General features: G+C 59.8%; 2 protein-coding genes across 10 annotated transcripts in view; one reads left to right on the plus strand and one right to left on the minus strand.

Moving 5' to 3' along the window:
* The first annotated feature begins 1,060 nt into the window (after positions 1-1,060).
* Positions 1,061-11,890, plus strand: Slc29a4 (solute carrier family 29 member 4). The gene is made up of 11 exons (XM_026407205.2): positions 1,061-1,115; positions 1,707-1,890; positions 2,499-2,627; positions 2,832-2,945; positions 3,389-3,517; positions 5,509-5,583; positions 6,889-7,133; positions 8,400-8,535; positions 8,665-8,852; positions 9,665-9,905; positions 10,847-11,890. The coding sequence occupies exons 2-11, from the start codon at positions 1,713-1,715 to the stop codon at positions 10,981-10,983; spliced, it is 1,572 nt and encodes a 523-aa protein (XP_026262990.1). The 5' UTR covers positions 1,061-1,115; positions 1,707-1,712; the 3' UTR covers positions 10,984-11,890.
* A 1,295-nt stretch (positions 11,891-13,185) lies between these two features.
* Positions 13,186-16,074, minus strand: part of Tnrc18 (trinucleotide repeat containing 18) — a 90,015-nt gene continuing 87,126 nt past the window's right edge. For all 9 annotated transcript variants that reach the window (XM_026407169.2, XM_026407168.2, XM_077803048.1 and 6 more), the window contains 3 exons: positions 15,329-15,565; positions 15,042-15,116; positions 13,186-14,672 (listed from right to left, as the gene is read on the minus strand). In XM_026407169.2, the coding sequence (XP_026262954.2) occupies positions 14,466-14,672; positions 15,042-15,116; positions 15,329-15,565 (519 nt within the window). In that variant the 3' untranslated portion in view covers positions 13,186-14,465. The remainder of the gene's footprint in view (positions 14,673-15,041; positions 15,117-15,328; positions 15,566-16,074) is intronic.

Here is a 16,074-nt window from a genome sequence, read left to right on the forward strand (position 1 = left end):
GGGCAGTGTAGGTGGCAGCTGCCCGCCACACTGATGAGCCCGAGGGAGCAGAGGGGCCTCCCCCTGGCCTGACGCTGAGCACATCCGCTTTCCCGGATGGGGTGGCCTCAGTGAGGCGGAAGCCTCACATGCTGGTCGGGTACATCCAGGACACTGTGGGACCCGGTGCTGCATTTCAGAAGCCCTTCCTCTTAGGACTTGGATGACCATCGGGCTGCACTTTCATCCTAAGGGGGCTGGTGGCAGGAGTGGACTGTCATTGTTGTGGACTGTCATTCTCCCTTGGTCCCCCCTTCCCCTGGCTCTTCATGTCTAAGGGAGGAGGACGGGTGGGCCAGGACCCAAGAAGGGCCTGAGCAAGGGTCTCCAAGCCACACTCTTGAGGTCAGGCTGGTGTGTCCAGTTGATAGGCAAGGACAAGGGTGTGCCCAGGACCACCAACATTCGAGCCTAGGCCATCTCTGTTCTAGACCCTGCTGAGTTCCCCCAGTGCCAGATGTGGCCAGAGGAGCAAGACTGATGAGGGGACTGTCAGGAGAGGCTCAACCAGGAGGGGAGGAAAGCCCGGCTTCCCAGTCCCCAGAAGGAGAAGCCCCTGACCTCGTCTCCACTGGCCATGGCTACCAATCACCTGGGTTGGCCCAGGAAGGCCCCCATCCTCATCACTGGCTCCAATAAAACTTGCTAGAGACCTAGGGAAGGGGAACAGGAGCCAAGAAGAGAGCTTGGTGACAAGTCTGCACAGGCCACCTGGCGGCTGGGAATGGGGTAAACTGAGGCAGGGGAGCTGGAGTGGTGGGGCCCCAGAGATGGGAAGGGGCAGGCAAGAGCGAGAGGCCTGCCGCAGATCAGCCCCAGGGATAATGGGAATAACTGTGGCTCGAAGATCCCTTGGGGCTGGCTTCTCCCCACTTCCTCCGCAATAAATCCCACATGCCTGTGGGGCCAGGGATGCTGAGGCACCAGTCTTAGGAGCCTGTGCTGTGGTGTCCCATCTCTCACTATCATGGAACACTGAACTCCTTCCTTCTCCCCCAAAGGCAAGGGCTAGCAGATCCAAATCGAAGCAAGAAACACTGAGGCAAGAGCATCGAAAGAACTGCCTGCCACTGAAGGTGGTTGGCCTCAGAATCCCGAGGGGCATGGGGGCTCTAAGTGACCCACGGACTGATGTTGGGTCCAGACTCTACCACTTTCTGCCTTAAAGGCCAGAGCAGGAGTTATTCACCCCGTAACTCTCCCTTTTGCTGGCTGAATAATGAATGAATTTCAGCACCTCCCTCCCGGTGACAAGGGACACCCGGAGAGGCATTCTAAGCTTGGTGCTGGCACAAAGTACTCCATGGTGTCCCCCACGGTTTGACTGCTCACCTCGTGCTGGTGTTCCGCCTCCAAAACAGTCCTGCTCTCCATCTCTTCCCACGCCCAGAGACCACCGCGGTTGCTCAGCCTTTGAGCTGATCTCCTGGGCTGTGTCTCTACCCTTCCCACCCCGTCTCCATGGCAACACGAGTGAGCTTCCTGGGACACATGAGGTGACATCACCTCACTGCTAAGTCCATGTCCTTCGTGATGAAATATCAAGAAGGAGGAATGAATGGAAGGGATGGCCCCCTGGGGTACTGTTTGGGGACTTGGCCATGAGGTCAGGAGTGTCCTCCTGTCCTGTCCCCTCCCCTGCCTCATCTCCTTCCTCCACAGCACAGGCCACCATGGGCTCCGTGGGAAGCCAGCGCCTCAAGGAGTCCAGTGTGGCCGGCACTCCTGACAGGACTGTGGTGACCAGCTTCGGCTTCGAGGGCCTCCAACTGGAGGCCAGGGCAGCAGCGGCGGAGGCAGCTCGGGAGCAGAGCCTTAGGGCCAGGGGCATCTTGACATCCATGGACTCTGGTGAGTTCCAAACGGGAATTGGCCTCACGACCTCTGGTCAGCCCAGGGCAGAGGACACTGGGGTCCTCGTTGAGGGGAGGCCCCATTGGGATGTGGTAGCCCTGCACCCTGACTCAGCCTCTGCCCTGTGCCTTGGGTCCCATGCAGAAGAGCCTTCTGCACCCACAGGTCAGAGCCAAGGTCAGAGCTGAGGAGGCTCTATCTTCCCCTGGTCCTCCATGCTCACTCACATGCTCACTGGGCACATGTGAATCATGCACTGACCCATGAGGCTTTTATATAGAAGTGACATTGGTCTCATTCATTGGGCAAATCAAGCCATGCCTAACTGCAAAGGAGCCTGGAAGAAAGATTGGATGTGAGGTTCAAAGAGCTGGCTTTCAGCCCAGCAGTGTGACCTTGGGTAAGGGGCCACGGTCTCTGATCCTCAGTTTCCCTAACTCGAGTGACTGTGAGATCAGACTTGCATTGGACCGTGATGACAGGCACCTGAGCAGCTGTGGCCCTAGGGATGCACACTGGCTCTGGTGGTGGACAGCGGCCTTGGTGCTGTGGCCTGGCACGAGTGGGCTCGCCCACACCTCACCTGAGGTCTTGGGATTTGGCAGAGGAGGAGCCAGTGCCCGATGACCGCTACCATGCCATCTACTTCGCCATGCTGCTGGCGGGCGTGGGCTTCCTGCTGCCCTACAACAGCTTCATCACCGACGTTGACTACCTGCACCACAAGTACCCAGGTGGGTGCTCCCCAGCCCACCCAGCCCTCAGGGGGTGCTCAGTGACTGAGGCTTTCCAGAAACCCCCTGGGCCAGGACCCTGTTGGCCACCCTCTTCATTCAGATCTTGGCTCCACTGTGAATTGCTGAGTGGCCTCTGGGCAGTGAGCGAGGATGGGCAGAGGGTGGCCCTCTCTTGAGTACCTGCTGTCACTGGCCCTCCAGGGACCTCCATTGTGTTCGACATGAGCCTCACCTACATCCTGGTGGCGCTGGCCGCTGTGCTCCTCAACAACGTCCTGGTGGAGAGGCTGAACCTGCACACCAGGATCACCACGGGTGCACCCGCCGGCTCCCAGCACACGCGCCTGCGCAGTGCTCAAACCCCACCCCACCCCACCCCCCGTCCCTCCGCGACCCCCTCCGGTCCCCCTACCCCCATTTTCCCTGAGCCTCACGCTCCTTGTCTGTGAAGTGGGCACATTTCCTAAGGATGCCATGGGCTTCTATGGGGGGAAACAGAGTCAGGTCCTAGTGGGGCCTCTGGGAGCCCATGGGATACCCTGCACCCCCAGAGGCTCTGTGGCCTCCACATTGTCTCCCAGGCCTCCGGGCACTTGCTCTTCTCCTGACTCAACCTTGCTCTTCCTTCCCCTTCCAAGGCGGTGTCCAGCTTCAGGGGGAGGAGGAGGGGGAGGGCGCCTCCAACCTGACCCCAGGGAAGGGGCGGTGGAGGGGGCCGCCTAGCCCGCCCTGGGTCCCTCACCGGCCTCTCCCCACAGGCTACCTCCTAGCCCTGGGCCCCCTGCTCTTCATCAGTGTCTGTGACGTGTGGCTGCAGCTCTTCGCACACGACCAGGCTTATGCCATCAACCTGGCCGCCGTGGGTACCGTGGCCTTCGGCTGCACAGGTAGGGAGGGGGCTGGGGCGGGCAGGGCTGGCCGCGATGGGGGCTGAGCGTCCAGGCCACACAGCCACTTGCCTGTGCAGAGACCGCCCCCACGCGGCCCCAGTGCCCGGGCAGCCCCCTGGCTTCCGGGATGTGACCCAGCATGCCAGGACCCTCCTGTCTGTGTCACTGTTCCTCTTGGGCTAGGCTCTCAAATTTTTTCTAAAGTCTTTTATTTTAAAAAATTGCAAACCAAAAAAAAGCCTGCAAGAATAAGATGAGGAGCTCCCCTACGCCCGCCCTACCCAGTCTGTACGTCAGTTTCCCCTAAATATAAATAAATATAAAATAATTCATTTTCCCCGCAAACCGTCTCACCTTTGCTGCCTGAATGCTAAGACTTCAGGGTGTATTTTCTAGATTTTTTTTTTTTTTTTGTACTCGGGAATTAATTTAAGGATGCTCTACCCCTGAGCTACAGTCCCAGCCCTTTTGATTTTGAGACTGGGTCTGGCTAAGTTGCTGAGACCGACCCTGAACTTGGTATCCTCCTGCCTCCGCCTCCTGAGCTTGGGATTACAGGTGTGTGTCACTGGGGCCAATTTAGATATTTCTTCTATTTAACCACATTACAATTGCCACGATCTGGAAATTTCACACGTAAGGGTACTATTATGGAAGCCACAATCTAGACTTAAGTCTCAGTGACTCCCCAGTGACAGTCCTTTGTTTTGTTTTGTTTTTTGGTGCTGGGGGTGGGACCAGGGCCTCAGCCTGCCTGCTAGGCTAGTGCTCCACAGCTGAGCCAAACCCCAGCCCCTTGTTATCACTTTTTTCCTGACCTGGATTCACTCCAGTGTCACACGCTGCGTGTACGGGCCCATCTCTTCATCTCCTTTAATCCGGGGTGATTCCTCGGCATGTCTCTGTCATTCATGGCAGTGACATTGTGAGGGTCCACGATGATCGTTTTGCAGGCTTTCAAACTTTTTGTTTGGGGGAGGGGACAGTGAACGCCAGGGATGCAGCCCAGGGTGTCCACACAGGCCAGGCAAATGTCCTGCCTCTGAGCCCCAGCCACAGCCTATTTTACTATGACTTCCAAGAAGGAACGCACTTGACAAGATGACCCATAAATGCACGCACATATGTGTATGTTGTCATGAAATCATGGTCTCCATGCAGGCAGTGTGCCCAGGTCTGGTCTGTTTTGTCAAAAAGCAAATGCTGAGCTGGGCGCGGTGGCGCATGCCTATGATTCCAGCTACTAGGGAGGCTTAGGCCCTAGGAGGATTTCAAGTTTGAGGACAGCCTCAGCAATTTAGGGAGACCGTGTCTCAAAATGAAAAATTAAAAGGGCTGGGGATATGGCTCAGTGGCACAGCCCAAGCGGGTCAAATCCTCAGTACTATGGGGGGGCGGGGATTGGCACAGAGGCAGTGGGGTCTCTGGGACTTGGTGGCTGTGGGGGTCCAAGTCAGCACATCTTCCCTGGATGCTGCTGGAGTTCGGTGCTGGGTGGGATGAGAGCAGCTATGCTGTACTGGGGGCCCCAGAAACCTCTGGCTGCGTAATGAAACCGTTGCTTATTGTTGCTGCACGTCCTGCTCTTGGGCACAGCTGTGTCCCATACAGTCTCGTGGGGACTGGGGTTCTCGGTCTGACAGCCTCCCCCAGGTGGCCTCCTGGGTCACTACTGGAGGAAGACAGAAAAGCCAAGGGAGCTTGCACGGCCTCGTCCTCAAGTGGCAATGTCCTCTCTGCTCCTGTTTCTTGGCCAGGGCTCCTCAGTGCCTCTGACCAACCCCACGGGCAGGGATGTGGACAGCATTATGGGCACTACAGGGGACATCCCTGTTCCTAAGGCAGCTGCAAGGCGGTCTCAGGGACCCTCTCAACCAGCAGTGGAGCTGAATTCTCTGCACACACCCTCTCCCACCCCAGGGGGCTCGGGTCACCGCGCGATGTAGGTGACGGCTGGTGTCTCACGGTCTCCCCCTCTCTCTCTTAAGTGCAGCAATCCAGCTTCTATGGGTACACGGGGATGCTGCCCAAGAGGTACACGCAGGGGGTGATGACCGGGGAGAGTGAGTATCGTAGACCCCCGGGGGCACTGAGCTGCCTTGGGCTCTGGAAGCTTCTTCCTGGGGACCCCCAAACATGCGCCCTGAGAATGCTGGGCTGGGGATTTATCTCCTCACCTGGCTGGGGAGGGGTGGAGTGGGACGCACTCCCCACCAGAGGGGTGGATGTGCGTGCATACATGTGCGCACCCTGTTTCTGGGGTGTGGTGACTGGAGTGTGGCAGTGCCCACAAGGCTGCATGTGGTATGTCAAGTGTGCCCGAGTGTGTGTGTGTGTGTGTGTGTGTGTCGGGGACTCAGTCCCTCTTCTCCTGTAATGTTGGGTGTCACCCTTCAACACCAAGCTGTTCTCAGAGCCTCGGAGCCACACAACCACCTCCTGCTAGCTGCCCAGTTACCAAGACCCCGCCCTCAAGCCTGTCCTTTACCCAGCAGCCAGTGCTCCAGGGCCTGTGGGCTGGCCTGGGCACCAGTGCGTGGTCTCAGTGGCTGTCCTGCCACCTGCTTCTTGGCCTGCCGTGCACTGGGGCCGGTGCTTTGAGGCCCCTTCTCCACGTGTCCTCCGGCCTCCTGGTTTGGTTTGGTTTGGTTTGGTTTGGTTTTGTAGCACCAGGGATTGAACCCAGGGGTGCTCGACCACTGAGCCACTACCCAGCCCCTTTTATTTTTTAATTTTGAGACTGGGTCTCTCTCACTAAGTTACTTAGAGTCTTGCTAGATTGCTGAGGCTGACCTTGACCTTTCCATCCTCCTGCCTCAGCCTCCCAAGTTGCTGGGATTACAGGGGTGTGCCACGGGGCCAGGCTTCCTTCTGTTCTAACACAGGAGCACATGGCCCCTACCAGCCCCCTGCCAGGGACACTAGTCCTCCAGTCCATGCCCGACTCCCTTGTCCTGCAGACTTCAGTCCCCTCCTGAGACAGGAGCTCTCTAACACCCCCTGCCCACATCTGTGCTCTGTGAGAAACTTGATACAGCTCCCTGACCCCAATCTGCGACCTGTGCTTCTGGGACTTGTTTGAACATGTCCCCACAAGCCCCAAGAAGGCAGGGCCCTGTGTGTTGCCACTAGGTCCTCAGGGCTGGACATGCTGGGCCCTCAGGAAATGCTGAGAAACAGACAGACGTGGAGGGCCCGAGCTCCGCCGACAGTGCTGGAGGAGGCAGTGAGCCTGCACTGTCCCTCTGCGTTGGGCTCCTCGGGAGTTGGGTGGGGGACTAAGGGACGGGCTAGAGCTGGGAGGGGCTCGGTGGAATGGGGCCGGGCTGGGGGCGGGGTCAGGCCCGAGCCCCTGGTCCCTGCCCCAGGCACCGCGGGGGTGATGATCTCCCTGAGCCGCATCCTCACCAAGCTGCTGCTGCCTGACGAGCGCGCCAGCACGCTCATCTTCTTCCTGGTCTCCGTGGGCCTGGAGCTGCTCTGCTTCTTGCTGCATCTGCTGGTGCGGCGCAGCCGCTTTGTGCTCTACTACACCACGCGGCCGCGGGACAGCCGAGGCTGCCAGGCGGGCTACCGCGTACACCACGACGTCGCCGCAGGGGACATCCACTTTGTAAGTGCGCACTCCAGGTGCGGATTGGTCGGTGTCCATCCCCGCCGCCAGCCCTGGGCATGTGCCTCCAGCCCACATCCTGGCCGAGTTCCTTCTCTGGACCCCCTCCTTAGCCCCAGGGTCTCAGGCTGCACCCATCTCCATTCTGTGGGGCTCGGGGCTCCCTCAGCTGCTGTATCCTGCAAAGTGGGGTGCACACGGTCCCTTTCTTTGTGACACCCCACGTACTGTAGATGGAAGTTCCCATCCGGTTGGTACAGATTCCCAGGAAGGCAACAAGGCTCACCTCTGCCCTGGGTTCCTGTCCAGGGTCAGGGAGAGGACCCAGGAGGTGGGACAAACCCCCAGAATCCCCACAGAGGAGAACACCAGAGGCAGCCAGGGAATCATAGGCCCCAGGCAGGAGCCAAAAATGGGGGTTCAGGTCTGTGGCTCTTGGCTTTGCTGAGGTCAGGGCCCAACAGGGGCCAACTGCTGGCCTCATAACCCCAGCAGAGGCACCTCCCCTGCAGGGTCCCCAGCACAAGGACTCAGGCCAGCTAGTGGCCTCGGTATCACTCTCTGGGTGATATCACGGCTGGGCAGGGCAGAGGACCTTCCGGGAAGCTGGGGTGCCCTCTGGTGGCCACATGCTGCATAGCGACCCTGGCCTGCAGCTGGCAGGTATCTGGCCTGAGGACACTGCAGGCCAGGAGTGCTGGACACCGGGGGAGGCAGGGCAAGGGGAGCCACCGAGGGTCCTCACCATGATGGTCCTGCAGATGTGGGTGTAGGGAATCACCTGGACCCTTGGCTGGGGACACAGCAGTGACTGTCGGAGCCCATGGGGAGCCATCTGGGGGGACCCCTCCATCAGAGAGGCTCGAGGAGGGACTTCCGGGCTGAGAGTGACTCCCCCAAAGTGGAGTAGCAAAGCCACCAGGAGGGGCTGGCGGGGAGCCTGGGCAGAGACTCAGGCTGGGAGCCGCTGGGGGTGTTTCTGGGACAACAGGAAGCAAGAGGTGGCGGGAGGCCTTGAGGGGCCTCTGGGCAAGATGTGGGTGGGGTGCCGTGCTCAGTCAGAAGTGGGGAGAGGGTCTTGAGAAGGAATTCGCTCTCTCGGAAGTCAGAGGGCTCTTGGTGAACAGGAAGGAGGGCGTCGGTACACAGTAGGTGCTAACTGAACGTTAGCCTGAGCGTGGCTGTCCTTCACTGGGCTCCGATGCCTGGTCAGTGCCTCCCTCTGTCCTGTCCTCCAAACGCCATCCCTCCCCATCCTCCCTCCAGGAGCACCAGGCCCCTGCGGTGGCCCACAGCGACTCCCTGGACAGCCCGGCCCATGAGGTGGCCGGCGGCGGGGGGGCCTACATGCGCTTCGACGTTCCTCGGCCCCGAGTCAAGCGGAGCTGGCCCACCTTCAGAGGTGAGGGAGCCCACTCGCCCCCATGGCCCCATGGACCCCACTGTCCTGGCTGCTTGGTGGGTGGTGCCCCGGTGGGAGGCAGGCAAGGCCCCTGGGGGTGCTGCCCTCTGACCCTGTCCACCCCCCCAGCCCTGCTGCTGCACCGCTACGTGGTGGCACGGGTCATCTGGGCCGACATGCTCTCCATCGCGGTGACCTACTTCATCACGCTGTGCCTGTTCCCCGGCCTGGAATCCGAGATCCGCCACTGCGTGCTGGGCGAGTGGCTGCCCATCCTGGTCATGGCCGTGTTCAACCTCTCGGACTTCGTGGGCAAGGTGGGCTTCCTGCCCGCCCTGCCCTTGGTGGCCCAGGCCCACCCAGGAAGATCCCCAGGCCGAGGATGCATACAGGTCCCAGGCAGGAGAGTGGCAGCCATGCAACGTCAAGGTCCCCACAGCACCCCCCCACGGCGGCCCCTGCCTGGTTCCGAAAGGTGGCTCCGAGTGCCCGCTGCGTCTCAGCGGCCCCTCTGCCCAGTCTTCCTGCTCCATGGTCACTAGTCAGTGGGTCTCTGGGGTGGTCCTCCTGGGATGAGCACAGACACAGGCCCTCGAGGTACACGGAGAGGGCAGAAGCCACCCAAAGGGACCAGAATGACCTGCGCAGCACACCGTCTGCCTCACCTGCAGCGGGTGGGGTCCATGCTTTGGTTTCTGGTGCTTTACGCAGGTTGGGGACGGGCCTTGTCTTATGGATGGGGAAGCCACTCTCTTGGGGTCACACTGCTGAGAGGGCTGAGGGATGAGTTTGTGCTTCCCAGGGAGCGGGGCCGAGAGAGCAGATCCAGACCTTTGGCCTTCGACTGTCCGGTGTGTGACACGGGTGGCTTGACCCTCATTTCTCTAATAGGGTCAAGGTCCCATCCTGAGGGTATTGCGTTTAGATTGGGGTCAGGCACATGACAAGGACCATCTGTTGCTGTGATCGTTGAGCTTTGGTGCATCTTTGAGGGACCGTGCTGCTCTGGACAGACCCAGGGTGTCTAGGGACAAGGGGGTGGCCAGAGTCTATAGTGGAGATGGACTGGAGAGGAGGTAGGCTGGGGAGGGCAGGGGCCGGCGGGGTCCCAACACTTGGCTCCCTGCAGATCCTGGCGGCCCTGCCCGTGGACTGGCGGGGCACCCACCTGCTGGCCTGCTCCTGCCTGCGCGTCGTCTTCATTCCCCTCTTCATCTTGTGCGTCTACCCCAGCGGCACGCCGGCCCTCCGCCACCCGGCCTGGCCCTGCATCTTCTCGCTGCTCATGGGCATCAGCAACGGCTACTTCGGCAGTGTGCCCATGATCCTGGCGGCGGGCAAAGTGAGCCCCAAACAGCGCGAGCTGGCAGGTAAGACCTGCCTGACAGAGGGACACGTGGGGCTCCCTCCCAGCAGCCCAGCCCCACTTAGTGAGGACACCGAGGCCTTCAGGAGCCACAGCCAGACAGCAAGAGGGTGCACTTGGGTTTTAGGGGACTAGACAACGCCCGGGAGGTGGTAGGTGTGGGACATTTGCCAATCATTCCTTCCTTCCTTCCACAACTACTTGGTGGCCCTCCTCTGTGGCAGTGCCTAGGCATCAGGGACACAACGTTTCCATGCTTGTGGGACTGACAGATTAGGAGAGGGAGTGTGAGAAAGTCATGGGGCTCCCAAGGTTCGGGGCCACCACTCAGGACAGGAAGTTTGGTATTGCCATGGATTGAGATACAGGAGGCCCACGGGTCGGGGTGTTGGAGTCAGATTTGGGCCATGGTACTTCAAGGTGCCCAACAGACATCCCAAAGGGTCCCTGACGAGGAGGCAGTTGGAGGTCAGAAGCTGGAGGCAAAAATGGGTGGGGGGCTGGGACTGTAATCCCAGAGGCTCAGGAGGCTGAGGCAGGAGGATCGCTAGTTCAAAGCCAGCCTTAGCAAAAGCAAGATGCTAAGCAATTCAGTGAGACCTTGTCTCTAAATAAAATACAAAATAGGGCTGGGGATGTGGCTCAGTGGTCAAGTGCCCCTGAGTTCAATCTCCAGTACCTCCCCCCCCAAAAAATGGGTGGGGGACAGAGAAGCAGGTGAGGCCTGGTCCCCTCATGGGAGAAGGAACAGCTGGCTAAGGGATGGCAAGACCCAGTGGGGTCAGCAGGTCCTTGGGGAGGTTTGCTCACACAGGGTGGCTCCCTGGGAGCTGGCCGTTGTCACTACACATCACACCTGAGCAGTGGCCACTAGGTCTGTCCATCATAGTGTGGCCCTGGGGCCTGGCTGCTGCCCCGCCCCCCTCAGATCAGTCTTGTCCACAGGGAACACGATGACGGTGTCCTACATGTCTGGGCTGACCCTGGGCTCCGCCGTGGCCTACTGCACCTACAGCCTCACCCGCGATGCCCACAGCAGCTGCCTCCGCACCGCCAACGGCTCCATCTCTGCCAGCCCCTGAGTCAGGACACGGCAGGCTGCTGGCCCTCCTGCTGCCCAGGGAGGGCTGCTCAGGCTGACCAGGGGCCCTGAGGCCCCCACCCCCTCCCTGCCTGCAGTGCCTGCGGGGCCCCGGCCTCCTCCTATACCACTAACGCCACCTCTCTGGGTCCAGCAGCCACACCAGCCTGGAACGTGTTAGTGACCCAGGGCTCTGCCCAGCACTGTGTCCACGTCCAGCCTCACACCTGCATTCCCTTTCCATCTAGCCTGTGGCCCCAGCTCTAGCCAGGCCAGCACTCTGCAGGGTCAGACCCAGCCTTCCCCACCCAGGATGGCAGCCAGCCTCCTGGTGTCCCCTTCACAGTGACCCCACCACAGGGTCTACTTCAGGGGCCCCATGGTCCTCCTCACTGTCCATGGCACCAGTTAGCGGTAGGGGACCCCTCCTCATGGACATAAGAGGACCTCAGAAGAGAGGAGCAGTCCCCAGCCTTCTCACCCTGGGCCTGTCGTCCACCCTGTTCCCCTGAACAGTGCGCTTACTGGAGGATGGTACCTCTGGTCTGCGCTGGCCTCTTCATGGGCACCGCACAGCTGGCCCGGGCAGCACCTCCATACCGAGGTCTCCCTCTGAACCCTCCTGGTGCACAGGCCAGGGGCTGCACTCAGCCTACCTACGATACAGAAGGAGGGTCACAAAGTAGGCCCTCTTGACTGAAGTCACCTCTTGGCCTAGGGAGGCTCAAGGAGGGACAAGTGGAGCCCAGGAGTCTGGCAAGTAGGGAGGGCTGGGGGGGTCATTCAGTCATCAGGCTGGTTTGGGGATGTCCTGCCAAGGATGGCTTTCCCAGGGGAGGTCCCCAGTCTTTCCACATCCCTGGCCCCAGCTGTAATTGCCCTGTCCTGTCCCCTGCTGTGTCCTGTCCACCTGTGTGTCCTCTAACTGTACCGCACTGGCCATTAAAAGATGACGGCAGAGACTGCCTCCCTGTGCCTCCCGAGAAGCATTTGGGTGGGGATGGAGGTGGGGGCAGGACAGCCATCTGGGCCATTGGAAGTGAAGGAGGGTGCTGAAGGGACGAGGCTGCCTCACAGTGCTGGGACCTATCTTTTCACTGTGGAAAGGGTCCCCTGCATGGGGCCCGATGTTTGTGGGAGGTAGTCTGGTGGCCCTGGTGTGGGGGCGGGGACTGTACGTGTGGGGTGGGGAACCGGAAACCTTGGGATTTGTCACATGCCTTGGTGCCCCTTTAGCCTCACGAAGATCACGGAGGCAGGTTGGCCCCTGTTCCTCAGGCACTCAAAGCCAGGTGACACAAATCTGAGCCTTGGGGGCTCAGGCCCCAGTTCTAACTGGTATGTACAGTTAGGACAAATTCTCGTACTGTTTTGTGCCTCAGTTTCTCCCAAGGTGTAGGACTGGGATTTGGCCCCTTGATGGAGGGCCACCTGAGCTCTGGACCTATGGCCTCGGGAACCTGCAGTCATTCCTTGGGGGATGTCAAGTGGCAGTCAAGTGGGCCAAGCCCAAGGGGCAATGCCAGAGGCAGCCACCAGATGGCGGTGGCACACCACTCCCCCGACACCTGTGGGTTGCAAGGGCGCCCATCCGGAGACTCGGTGTCTACACTGCAGCGAGGCCCTCAGAGCCCTGCCAAACCCTTCCCGCCACAGAGGTCGCACCAGTTGCCCTCAGTGTTAACACGTCATTGTCCCGCCCTTTGCCACAACCGTGACAGCAAAGCCCGAATGACATCTGCAGCCATTCAACTGACCTAGGCCAGAGGGTACTGGGCAGGCAATGTCCCCACCGCCTCCAGCTTTTCCAGGCCCAGAGTTTCAAGGCGGGCTCACGGCCACTCGGACCTGCAGAGCCCTGTCCAGGTGTGGACACAGAACTTTTGAAACACTGGGCACTGCCTGTCCTGCCCAATACCACAGCCGCTAGCCATCTGCGCTGCCAAGCCCTGGACAGGCGGCTGGAGCAACTGAGAAACAGCTTTTAATGTTCCCTCATTTAAATAAGCTGAATTTTAATAGCCCAACCTCCAAACTCCCTGTGCCCTCCCTTGTCCCCGTAGTGGACTCCCACAGACCAAGGGCCCCAGCCCAGCCCAGCTCCCAAAATGAACCACTCCAAGCGATGCTATTTTTCCAATTAAATCTTTTTTTCTTTTTCTTTTTTTTTTTTTATGAAAAAGATCACACAGAATTTGCCAACAAAATTCCAAAAGTAACTTAAAAAACAAAACAAAACAAAACAAAAACAGGAAAACAATTCCCCCAAAAAACAAAACCGAAGTCTGGCTTTTCCTTCCCTCAAGATTGTCTGCTGGAGGCCTCGGCTCCCAGGCGGGGGCTGGGTAAGTGCTTGCTGGGCCCGCGGGGGCGGGGCTGCGGCTCCCTCCCCTCCCTCTCCCTCACTCCTTCTCAGCTGGGGGTGAGTACAGTACAATGGGCTGGGGGGGTGTGCTAGGGGCTGGGGGGCCAGTGAAGCCGGGTGCTAGACACTCACAATCTAACAGGAAATAAAAAATAATATTCTGCACGTCAGAATGTGTTCGCTTTTTTTTTTATAATTTCATAGCTATTTTTCACAGTTTTAAAAAGTTTATATTTATATATATTTATATATATTTATCTTTATATATATAATTAAAAAGTTGACTCCATTTAAAGGCTTATGATACAGGGGCGGGGCGAGTCTCTTGGTACAATAAAACTGTACAGGTTAAGAACTGCTGCCTCCCTCCTGGGCAGGGAGGGCCAGGCGTGGCCGGAGCGAGGGTTTCAGCACCATTGGGATTTTCTGTAGTGTGAGGGTCTGGGCTGGGGGGCAGGCCCTTGCCAGGGCCGCCTGCCGATGCTTTTGGGCTCCCCCTGGCCCTGCTCTGCTCCCCAAGCCCAGGCCATCCTGAGAGGGTGGAGGCCACAGGCACTCAGCAGTCTGGCGTGGATGGTGAGGCTGGCTGGCACCAGATGCCCATGTCCATGGCGGGAGGTTTAGGTGGACTCCATGCTGAGGGTGGCTGGAACCCAGAGCGAGCCTCAGTCTGGGTTCCTAGAAACCCCCTCCCCACCAAGCCCCCAGTCTTCAGGGCCTGGGGGCACCTGGCCCCCACTGGGGCTGGAGGGCCTGCCTCTACAAGTGCTTATGAGGTGCTGGGGAGGCCAAGGCCTGTCCCTGCTGAGACTGCCCTGGGTGGCCAGCAGAGCCACACCCTGATAGCAGAGAGGAGCCCCTGTCCTGGGGCACTGAGGGGTTGGGAGATTGGGGTGGAGACGTGTGCACATGGGTGCACACACGTGCATGCATACGGGCACACACATGTACACACACTCACTTGCCCGGGGCATCCACGTGCACACCTGGCCACATGCACACGCCCACGGGCACACTGGCATGCACACAACGCACATGGTCCCGCGCCGTGGCAGTGATGGCGAGGGTCCCTGTGGGCCCTCAGGGGACGAGGCAGCTGGGCGGGGGGGGGGGGGCGCTCAGCAGAGCACGGGCACGCCGTCCGTGGAGAAGATCATGCCTGTGGTGGGCTCATAGGTGCCTGCGAGGTAGTAGAGGCCCTCGCTGTCCTGGTACTTCTTGGTCTTCAGCATCTGCTCATATTGCTCCAGGCCCACCACCAGGCACTTGTGCGACACCGTCTGCACGTCGTTCTCGTCCACGTGTGAGGACTGGTACAGGGCACGCTGTGGGGCACGGTGGGGCCTCAGGTATGGGCACAGGGTCGGGAGAACCCCTCCCAAACCAGAGGAACCTGGGACTGCCTTGAGATGGAGACCCAGAGACAGACAGAGGCCAAGATCGAGAGACAGACGTGATCAAGAGACCAAGAGACCAGGAGAGACAGAGTCCTGAGACTCAGGGACAGAGACAGGGGACCAGACAGAAGTGAGACCAGGAGACAGACTGAGAGCCGGGCAGCTCAGAGTCAGAGCGAGGCCGGAGGCCACAGCGAGGTCGGAGGCTGGAGCAGGCAGAGCCTAGGTCTGAGCACGGGACCCCGCCAGCCATGCTGGGAGAAGGTGGTCACCCCCGCCAACTGGAGGCCCTCCTACCTCCATGAAGTCTTTCCTCTGGCTGGAGGCCCGCAGGGCTGCAGGAAGGCTGCGGCCAGACTTCTGGTCCCAGTGCTGTCAGGACCAAACCAGGACAGTGGGTGACCCCAGCCCCACGGCGGGGCTGCTGCCAGTGGCAGACTAGATCCCAGCCTCAGCCTCCCTTTTTGGTCAGACCATGGCTGCCAGCACCCAGAATGCCTGGCCCCAGAGGGGACCTCAGGTCTACCCTATGACACCCATATGGACCCAACAAGGAGGACACCTAGCTGGCCCTCTGGGCTCACCTGGCCCTCATGGAACTGCTTGCCCGGGCTGGTCTCCTCGGGATGGTAGAACCACTTAACTCGAACCACCATGTTGTTGCCCCAGGATTCCCACATGCTCTGGATGCGGCCGATGTAGGGCAGGTTGGGGCGGCCGGCGGACAGGAACACCGCACAGTCTCCAATGCGGATCATCTCCTTGCCACGCACGATGGCCTTGTAGAACAGCTTGCGGGCCTTGCCCTTCATGCCGCGCCGCTGCAGGAGATGCCAGTCAGGCGAGGGCCCAGGAGCCTGTGGCCCACCACACTTCAGGGCCCTTGCCCCAGCTGGTCCTGGCACCCAGAGCCCTCATCCCTGGCCTGTCACCTGCCATCGGTCTCAGGGGTGCTACAGGGAAGGGACAGAGGAGAAGACCACCCCTGGTCTCGCTCTCACTGGGGAAGTCCCTTTCAGCTCTTTGATATGCCAGAAGCAAGAGGGACTTTATTTAATCTAGGAGCTTTGCAGCTAAAGGGACTTCAACTCTGTCCCACAGCACTACTGGCCAGCCACACAAGACTCCCTGGGTTGCCCAGCCTTGTACTGCCCTTGCCCCGTCACAGGTCCTGCCACAGCCCTGAGGCCCTACAATCCCCACTCAGGGAAGGGTGAGGGAGGGCCAGTCCGAGGAGTCAGAGCACGTCCCTGCCCACCATGACCTCCAACCCCAAGCCTCCAGCAGTGTGGCCCCGGGCATGGCCTATGTGGCTTCTGGGGTTAAAAGA

This window comes from Urocitellus parryii, chromosome 9, assembly GCF_045843805.1.
Source record: "Urocitellus parryii isolate mUroPar1 chromosome 9, mUroPar1.hap1, whole genome shotgun sequence".
Classification (NCBI taxonomy): domain Eukaryota; kingdom Metazoa; phylum Chordata; class Mammalia; order Rodentia; family Sciuridae; genus Urocitellus; species Urocitellus parryii.

Coding starts and splice junctions, on each gene's coding strand:
- Slc29a4 (XM_026407205.2), top strand. CDS start 1,713: ATGGGCTCCGTGGGAAGCCAGCGCCTCAAGGAGTCCAGTGTGGCCGGC. Junction 8,536..8,664: donor GAGCTGGCCCACCTTCAGAG/GTGAGGGAGCCC, acceptor CCACCCCCCCAG/CCCTGCTGCTGCACCGCTAC. Junction 9,906..10,846: donor CAAACAGCGCGAGCTGGCAG/GTAAGACCTGCC, acceptor TCTTGTCCACAG/GGAACACGATGACGGTGTCC.